The 10693-nt window shown below is 35.1% G+C and overlaps 1 protein-coding gene across 1 annotated transcript; it reads left to right on the top strand.

Annotated features, from left to right (window-relative positions):
• Positions 1-567: 567 nt before the first annotated feature.
• On the top strand, positions 568-8309 carry LOC117102218. Its single transcript, XM_033242446.1, has 4 exons — positions 568-1871; positions 3069-3206; positions 4639-4836; positions 7217-8309. The coding sequence occupies exons 1-4, from the start codon at positions 1158-1160 to the stop codon at positions 7673-7675; spliced, it is 1509 nt and encodes a 502-aa protein (XP_033098337.1). The 5' UTR covers positions 568-1157; the 3' UTR covers positions 7676-8309.
• The last annotated feature ends 2384 nt before the right edge of the window (positions 8310-10693 follow it).

Below are 10693 nucleotides of genomic sequence, written 5' to 3' on the forward strand. Positions count from 1 at the left end.
CCCGGGGGGGGGGGGGGGGGGGGGGACAGCCCTTCCCAACGGAGCCCCCCCCCCCCGCTGGCGCCACCCCTGCAGATCAGCCCCAGGTAAGACAATATGATGAACTTGTCTGGCATTTTATTATTTGTTGCCTTCCTTTTTAATGTTGTCTTAACTCTAGTGTAATTTTTAGATAATCTTAATTTTACATTCCGTGGATTAATCAATTTTTATATGGTCAACTTCAGTTTCACAATATTGGAAATTACAATAAAGTTTATTTGTATTTGTTGAGTGCTCTTTCGCTGGACACCATTTCTTGTGCTAATGTGCGTACCATGGTCTGATTGTGTACAATATTTAACTGACATATAAAAGACAACGAAACATAGCCAGGGCAAAGATTAGGTACCATATCGTGACGGTAAACACATCGTAAATAATTAGTTTCTGAAGTGCTCAGTGGCTATTGAAATCTAAATATACTGCACACCGTCGACCAATAAAAATATAGGTTCCAATCCGAAAATTCTCTCTGGGAATTTCCATCCATCATGATGATATCTGTTTTGTGTGACACATTTTCACAACTACTAAACATATAGAGCTATGCTTAATTGATAATTTGCAACCATTTTAAATAATACTATACGCCTACAACATTATAGACATATCGAAAAGATGTTATATATGATCTAGACCCCCGGTTCTTAATTAATTTATTTGAAGTGCCAAATTATTTTTAGATATGATGTCACGGGCCCCAGAAAATCGAATTTCAAGCATCTAGCTATGATTAATGGACTTAATGTAAAATTCTGAGGTCCTGTGGCCGAAGGACCCTGTTGGCCGCACAAAAGTGTTTTTTTTGTTATCAATTTAAAATTCTATTCTATTTTTAATTATACTACAGCACAATATTAGGACACTAATTAATTACAATTTTTGCACCATAAGCTTCCACTTATTGTTCATACGCAATATTATTTTAATTCCTGCTAAATAATGGTCTCTTCCATCGTAAACTTTATAATGCCCAATACAGTCATGTCATAGTTATTTCTGTATCGATGGTGTGACCAGGAAATGTAGCAAAATTCGTGAAAAATAAATTTAACAGTGACAATTGTCTGCTATTTAACCTGCTTGTATCTGTCTCGGCATAATTGAAATAAACGATGTCTGCGAGACAAGAGCCTATCACTTCTTCTTTTACTCATGGAAACAACTTTGAGATGGAATATCAAGAGAACATGATGTCTCAACGATGTAAGCTAATGTACGACAAATGGAGACGCACAGAAACAGAGAAATGTTTCAACAACGTTAGCAAAGATGGAAAATTTGTAATTGGACTTATTGGTAAAGATGGAGGCTACTTAGAATTAAAGAATAGAAGAATACAGCTTTTTATTCCACCTGGGGCAATAGAAATAGACGGAGATGGGGAATATGTGTTCGTATATGCAGACACAGTCCAATGTAACTTGGTATACTATGATGTTATTATCTGTGGGCCCCCTGGTCTTAAATTTAGCAACTCGGTAGTGTTACGTTTCCCGAAATCAAAGCCACGACACGAAGAGCGCGTGTTACAACATAGGTCTACCAATATCATGCTTAGTGTTCAAAAATTAGGGGAACCTATGCTCTGGAGGTCTCTAGATACAAGTGAAGATGGTTTCTGTTTCCTGGATGACATCGACGTGTTTTTGCATTTGAACCACTTTACGGGAATCAAACCTAATCATGAAGTTATAAGTACTCCAAGCACAGATGATCCGACGGAGGACGCGCGGAGCAGGTCAATTTACATTTCTGCTTTCTTGGAAAGATGTGATAACCGTAATTTGTCTTTGCGTGTATTCTGTAGTACATATTCGGCATTAATGGTATTTATTATTTCATTGTTTTAGACATAGGCCTTTATATTTCTATATTTTTTATTTAGAAATAAGTCCATTAGGGATATATAAATAAAGATGTTAAATATGAAAATTAAGATTTACTGATTACCTTTTTAATAACAGTATAGTACTGCAATATCTATTTTTAAAAATTAATGGAACAAATTCACAAAGCCATAAAATTGGAATGTTGAGATTGGCCGTTAATCGGTATCTGAAGTGCTCAGAGGCTATTGAAATATAGTCTAAATATACTGCATACTGTCGACCAATAAAAATATAGGTTCCAGTCTGACCACAATTCTCTCGGAATTTCGTTTTATTCCGATGATATCTTGTTCTGTGTGAAAAGTGCACATAGATAAACAGAATTGAATTGATGGAAGCCATAACATTGGAATGTTGAGATTGGCAGTTAATTGGTATCGTTAGTTTCGAATAGTTCCAGCTAAAAATATGTTAACCTAATTCATTGATCCTCCTAACAATAACGAGTTTCGTTTACTTTCATTTCGGAGTGCCTGCGCTTTAATTTTAGACTTCTTGTGTTCATATGCAAAACATCCGAGTTTGAAGCTTTGCGTACGTGTTACAGTACAGTTAAAACAAAGCTAATGAGTTGCGTATTTGGTGTTTGAGCCCACGTTAGCGTTACTTTTAGGATTTTCCGGGTATAATAATACTAATAATAATAATAATAATAATACACAAATAATATAATCTGAAGTCGAAGAATTTTCGTTTTGAAAAATTAATAATTGTTACGCTCACTAAATGCTCTGTGAAAAATCCGATTTTTTTCGCGCACTATTATACAGAAACTCAGAGTTTTTTTTTAATATAGACCTACGTAGATATTGAATAGGGTGTTTTTTAATCATTATTTATTTATTTATGTATTTTTTGTATTTACTAAAGTCATAAGCATAGGACCTACTTTCAAATTCAAATTTCTAAGTATACGAAGTATTCCAAAATCGGTGTTTCTGTGATAGTAGGCCTATCCAAAATTCAACATCTTCAAGACACAAACTCAAAACCTTTATGAAACGTATGTTGAGTCGAGCGAAGACAATAATCAGAGTAATTTTAAAATGGGAGTTTTTGCGACAGACTCAGACACTCTGAAATTGATAAGAGTTGACAAGGACAGGAAAAACCAATGGTTTGTTTATGTTTCAGCATGTGACGAAAGAGGAATCTGAAAATAGCTCTCGAAAGGTAGGAAATCCAGTTAAAATTGGCTCTTACCAATCACGTGACGAAGTCAAAATTAAAATTGTTGAATGTGTGGATTGCAGAGTGGAACCATCTGATTACGTAAGGAAAAGGCTCATATTTTGTTTTAACAGTTCCGATAAACATAACCAATAATAATAATAATAATAATAATAATAATAATAATAATAATAATAATAACGATTTTTAAAGCGCAAACATCACCACCAAAAATTGGTGCTCAAGGCGCAGTGTCAAAACAACAGGTAGAGAACAAACAAATCACAAAATAACAAAGTGTAAACAAGTTTTTTTTTTTTGTTTTTTTGTTTTATTTTTTTTATTATTGACAATTAAGCAGCACAAAAAATCAAAAAGTAAAGCAAACTTTTCATTTTCTCATAGTCTGATTGGATATTAAATTACACCCACAATCCTTTTTTCTAATCTTTTTTTCAATTTTGTCTAACCTATTTGTACCTATATAAATATTTTGAACACTACAGTGCTCTTACACACAGTAGCAATTATAATGCTTAAGTTGGATGATTAAGCCGAATTTCATGGAGAAAGCCTTTCCAAAAGAAGGCAAGGGAACATTTGCTGCCTATTGAATTTAAGAGGTTGGTTAAGTTCTATTCATAATGATTACATGAGAGGATAAAATGATATAGGCAGCGCTTGAATGGTTTTGAAGGCAACTTATGAAGTCAGTACTAAAAAGCCGACTTCTAAGGAATTCTCTGGTTCAGTATTCTTATCTGAAGACCTGAGCAGAAATTAGTTTTTGCAGGCCAAATCGAGACGGGGATGTAAGACAGGGAAAGCTCTGACCATGTGATGACAAGTAAATTTATTCAAATACGTGAACTATTTTTATCCTTTTCTGCTAATGAAATTTTCTTCCTACACTATTATGAGTATGCCTATTATTTCTGATACACCCAGCAAAGACAAGACCTTATAAAATTTGCGAACGCTTAGGTGGTCGTAGGCCCGACTAGGTGGTCACGGCTTAACATATTTCGGTGGGTGAAGTGTTAAAGTTATAACTTATTGTGACTTCCTAATATACTTTATCTTTAAATACTACTGGGTTACTGAGCAATAAACAACATTAATACCAAGCATCGACCATTTGCAACGTTAATAGTTAGAAAGTATGTTACAATATATAAAAATAATTATTTATGGCTGTACCACAAGAAACTTTTTGAACTTTTTTGTATTATAAAATTGGAATTAAATGATAAATAGGACAGGTTACATTGACAGTTTTAAAGAAGGTTGCATCAACTAATAAAGTTTGTCTCTGATTTCCACTAAAGGGACCTTTATTAATTTGTGCTTACCCACCAAAATATGTCTGAATATCTAAAAATTCGTTTTAAGATTACTTTAATGTTAATTCACTCTCCCTCTCTTTTTTAAGATTTATGTGAAGATAAGAAACAATTTTTATACTAAATATTTGTTGATAGGCCTAGTCAGTTTAAACATTTAAGTATTACAAAGTTATTTTTGTATTTTAAAGACAATTTGTGTCGGCGATGTTGTTTCTGACGTAGGATATGTATTTCGTCAATTTGTGTTGGAACGTCCTAAAGAGCCTACCAATGAAGCTTACTTAAAGTTTCAAGTGAATGTTTGTGACAGGATTGTACATTTCGCACATGTGAACGCAGGACGCAGTTTAATAAAATCACAAGCGGCTGTAGATAAATTGTATAAGGTTTGTATAGCATGTAACCGAGTCATAATCGTTTTATTTAGATTGTTTACATTGTTGAGTACTGAATAAAGAATATTCGACAACAATAACGTTATTAAAATTGAACATTATAATAAAGCTATACTTGCTGCTATCTTTAAAACGATTTATCAAAACTCAGTACATACAGTTGCTCATTGAACATACGGTACATACTGTTCATATTGGAATGGAACAAAACACAGACGGAATTCGGTAGCACGATTATTTGATTTTTTTCCCCTGTCAATTCCCTATGTTTCGTCAATAGCCTTTGTACGCACTGTCGTATGGTAATGCAGTACTCTCGTATGGTAATATAACTTATAATTTTAAACATATTGTGATGTAAACTTTGTAAGCGTTTCAGACCTATAATTATTATTTACTTGTACCCTGTAGCGTACAAGCTCATAACAGAATAAAAAGGCCAATCTCGTTTGACGAATAATTTATTTTACTTTGTACATAAGAATTATATTAGGCCTGCAGACAAAGTCTGAGAGAAATATGGAACGACTTCAATTATTCTGCAAATATCATCACTGACCAGGCCCAACAGATAAAATCATCTATTTTGTAATAGTGTAGAGTTCATGCGAAAATAACCCTTTGAAGTATAAATAATTAATACTTTCGGTCATATCCGCAATTAACAATTGTGCCACTCTCTAATAAAAAAAAAAGAAGAACAATGATCATTTTTCTTGAATATTCTCTAGTCTATTAATGCTGTCCTAACTATTGAATGTTAACATACGCGATAAAACCCAATAGGTGTTTTACAAACATAACTAGGCCTAAATCTACTTTTCTAATGAGTTAAAAATGGCCTCAAAACATCGGTCGGGAATCATGCCTCGAGTAGCATACTGGGTCATGGGAAAAAAGTTCCCCAACTGCTCTGCATTAAAATACTATGCACGGTACTGCACGGACTATTCATTCATTCATTTATTTATTTCAGATACAAATATCCATGTAATAAAAAAGTATAAATGCATAAAGACTCGTATTTTGCGCAATATAAATGAATAACCTTTAACCTTTAACCTTTTAAAAAGAGGATGGAAAATGTATACTGCATTCCTCAAAATATAAAAGTAAAAATAAATTAGTTTACACAATCGCTGATTAAGGTGTGAGTGTGAAAGAGCATAATAGTCAACAATAGTATATTCACGGTAGTCCTATAAAACCGTGTGATCTGATATTACACCATGCGTAACATTACAAGCTATAGGGCCTATTACCATTTTCAGTGGAGTAACGTCTGTACCCATGATGCATAGTTACTATTGTATTGTACTTTTGTGTTTGTTTAATTGTATTTTTTTTTTTTTTTTTTTTCTTTTGGTGAGGATATTGGCCCAACGTGTCAGTCATTTAAAGCAACAAACGAAATGGAAAGGTTAATTGAAATTATTCGTGCATCCGAATTCCGTCTCGCTGTGTTTGGTTCCATTCACTGTGTTTCATTACGTCAATAGCTTTTGCATTTAATTTTGAACATTGTCTATCTACCTTTTATAATAAATTTTTGTATTTCTATTGTATTTTTGATACACAATATTTCTATGAACAGTAGCGTAACGATTGAGCCCGGGGCCGGGCTTTCTGAGACTGCGGCCTTTAAGGTCCCGGTCGCCAATTCCATTGTGGGATTTTAGATGTGCTCATTTTTTAATCATGTTTTTAATTTTTTTCTACATGTTTTAACGACGAAATAAATGATATGATATCAGTGGCAGATATGGGGATTGAAAAAAATAGGGGGCCCAGGGAGAGGGACCTCCACAGGTGGAGTCTATACAATAGGCCTATTATATGTATTATGATATATGTCCTACAGTCGATATCGGAGACATATGCTGATATGTATCAACAAAGCCCTTTTGGGTATGGTGCTAGATCGGGGACCACCGCATGGCTGCACGAGAGCGCAAATGCGTTGTGCCACTGATACTGTCATCAGATAATAAGTTATAACTTCCAGTAAGGCACAGATCAAACAATTTTACTAATTTACAGACTATGTTACAACTTACAATATCTGTAATTAAAAGCCATTAGTCTAGATGTAAAAGTACTAAGCACGTGTAATGCTAATTACGTCTAAATTATAAGCAAATTATGCCATGCCTAAAACGTATAGTACTTGTCACCAAAAGCGAAACAAAATAATGTGTTGAGCTTTAGTCGTGTTTTGTTCTTTGCATCCAATTACAGATTTGCCCTGAGTGTTTTACTAAGTAGGTATTTACTAGGTTAAATTAAAAAATAAAATTAATATAGGTCGAAAATGATGTAGAAATTAAGAGTCTATACAAGGAACTGACTCACTCTTTATTGAAATGTATAGGCTGATGGTTCTTCGCGAGAACTCGTGTTTACACCTTCACCGTTGGCTCGACCTATTCTATCAATGGAAGTACGTCGTGAACTTTCCATTCAGCTTGACGTTCTGAGGGTATCACAGATGCAAGGCGACAAAGAATTGATGTTTTGTGACTATCGAGGACTAGCAAAATTGATGGGAATGTCCGAATCCTTCATAGACTGGCTTGGGGCACCCAAGAATTTCCCATCCAGTACAAGTCCGACGATTACCCTACTTGACACATGGGAGGTGCTTTGCAGAGAAAAGCAACTGACAAATCACGGGGCTATGAAAGAACTGGAATGGCTTTTTAAGAAACTCAATCACAGCAAGTGTATTAACATAGTTACTGAGTGCATGAGAATTGTGACTAAGCCTAAGGAAAGGAAGTTTCATATTCACCCACGTCAGCGTTCAATGCCTTCGACAATATATCTGTAGATCACATCTTAACTGGTCGGATCTGGTGGGTAAAGCCGACGTCTATAAGGACTCTAAAATTGTAGAAGTATACAGGAGGTGTAGAAATAGAAACTGTTATTTTTGACTCTTTATGGTTAAATCGCTTAGAAGTTTATTCAAGTAAGGTCTGTGTATATTTATATTTAATAACTATAATTAAATCATCAATTTATGTTCGTGAGGCGAGACGTTTTCTATACGGTAATCCAGCTTAGATAAAATAAGCATTAACTACAGTTTACAACATTAATGACACTTTAGATAATATGCTTTTATCTGTTTAAAACTATTTTTTTATTTAAACTTCGTTATTGTACAGTTAATTTCCTGTATCTCTACTTGCACTACAAAAATGCTTTTGAAAACAGTTTAAGGCACGCTTTAGAATGTTTGAAAACAATTTTAGAACGTGCTTGCGTAGATTTAGACTGTTTTTGTTTGCACGTTTTTGTTTGAAACTTTAAAGTTTGTTAAACTGTGGGCATATTGTTATTTTGTGTATTGACGTGTGATACCGTACGTATTTTTAGACAATCTATTGAAAAGATACACGTTTCATATCTGCTTCACTGCATACAGCATGATTTAGCAATAAATGATGTTATTGAACCAATTCAATGATAATTGGCTGACCTCATTCAATATTACATTATTATACGGTGGCCCATATGTGACACGGCAACAACCTTCGAAATGTCACGGACACATTTTCGAAATTCACGGCAACAACTTTCGAAACCACACGGCACACTTTAAAAAGTCACGGCATGCTTTCAAAATTCACCGCACACTTTTAAAACCACGGCGCACTTTCAGAATTCACTGCACACTTTAAAACCCACGGCACACTTTCAAAATTTACGGCAACAACTTTAGAAATGTCACGTCAAACTTTCAAAATCACAGCTGCCGCCGTGGAAAGTACAACTTCCGCCGTGATAGTTCACGGCGGAAATGATTGTCTCACGGCGGAAGTGATAGAAATTTAATGATTCTTAAAACTTTTGGCCACCGGTGGGAACATGGGAATTGCTCAATACAACCACTTCAGCCTGGGCTACATAGGTCGGACTAGGAGACCTAGCCAATGTCCAGCAGCTAACCGGTCACACTGTAGTCTAGGCCTCGTTCTCTTTCACGTTAAGAGGCCTATGCAGAATATGACCCAGGGCTAGCCCCTTCTCTATGCCTCTACTGAAGGATCATGTACTGAATTATTATTTAATAAATAACGTTTATGCAATTACATTACAATACAGACATATAAGAAAATAATTATCATTACTTATAATTAACTTTCCGTTACCGGTACCCTTTCTCTTCTTCTGGTATATAGGCCTATTATAGCCATGGAAATTTTGTTTAAAAGCATGAAACAATTAAAATATGATAAATCTTAACTTCAACAATCACACATAAATACACTCACGCATGATGATTATGAAAGGGCCGGCAAACTGGCGACGCACTTGGTAAGGATCATGGCTTGAATAAGCCGAATCGGCGCAGAAAAGAATAAGATTTGCAATAATGTTGTAACAATTGTAATTTTGATTCATTAGGCCCATTGTCTCTTCCAGTATAATTGTTCATCCGATTAAAATTGGAAAACTCATAGACTGAGTATTTTATTGTAGTAGCCCGTGAAGTAGTATTATCCTGATTATACCATTTATTGTTTTCATTTTTCTATGATTACGGCCTCCCTACCCCTAAAATAAGACAAGATAGCCCTATGTATTACTTTACTCTTTGCGTTGATAATACTCCAGAGATCCTAATTTTGAAAAAAACAAAAACAAAAACAAAAACAAAAACAGGGACAAAAAAAAAAAAACAAGGACATAGGCCTAATCTATTATTATTATTTTGTCTTACTGTTTGTACGGTATTGTTGTATTTTGCTATGCCTTGTGATTACCAGGGCCCCCTTTTAAAAACTAAAACAACCACTTCAGGCGAGGGAGCGTGGCTTCTTATAGTGACGACACGACACATAATTTCAGCTGTACTATGTCTTGATTCCTAATCTTCAAGACAAAGAGCGCGCCCTGGTTTAGACGTATGATCGATTTTATTTTTTAACTGATTTAAAATTGCCATGGCTACAGGTATTCCAGAAGAGAAAGGGTGACGGAAAGTTAATAAATAATAATTCAATTACATATTACCTTTCCCATTTCTTTATTTGTACTGGACGTAATTGTATAAAAGTTATTAAATAATAATTAATATTCAGTACAGGATTCTCCAGTAGCCAGGCCTAGAGAAGGGGCCTAGGCCAGGGTCTTACAACAGATTCTGCTTAGGCCAATCTGAACGTAAACGAGGCCTGGACTAATGGGACCGGGGTACCTGGAGTAGGCCTAGGCTGAAGATCTCATAGTCCGACCTAGCCCAGGCTTGTATTTAGCAACTAATGAACCTCACGGCGGAAGTTGTACTTTCCAAGGCGGAAGTTGTGATTTTGAAAGTTTGACGTGACATTTCAAAAGTGTTGCCGTGAATCTTGAAAGTGTGTGGTCTTTAAAATTGTGCAGTGAATTTTGAAAGTGTGCTGTAGTTTTTAAAAGTGTGCAGTGAATTTTGAAAGTGTGCCGTAGTTTTTAAAAGTGTGTGGTAAATTTTGAAAGTGTGCCGTGACTTTTTAAAATGTGCCGTGTGCATAGGCGTAGATCCCGGGGGGGATGGAGGGGATATATCCCCCCCAATATTTGACAAGGGGGGGATGGTCCATTGTATCATCCCCCCCAATATTTTGACTATGTATAGGATAAAATGGAGCTTTACACACTTCAAAAGACTGTCACAGAAATAATTTGCACTGTCTTATGCGCTTACAAAGATGAAAATTAGCATAATGTATTAATGTTATTTAATCTGGTACCAATCCTGTCTCTTATACACATCTAGATGTGTATAAGAGACAGGGGGTATCCCCCTACTCGTCTCGAAGGATGTACTGGGTTCTTTATAGTGCACACGAGCCATTGTATA

Source organism: Anneissia japonica, unplaced genomic scaffold (genome assembly GCF_011630105.1).
Source record: "Anneissia japonica isolate Jap-2015-1 unplaced genomic scaffold, ASM1163010v1 scaffold4761_len49430_cov98, whole genome shotgun sequence".
NCBI lineage: Eukaryota > Metazoa > Echinodermata > Crinoidea > Comatulida > Comatulidae > Anneissia > Anneissia japonica.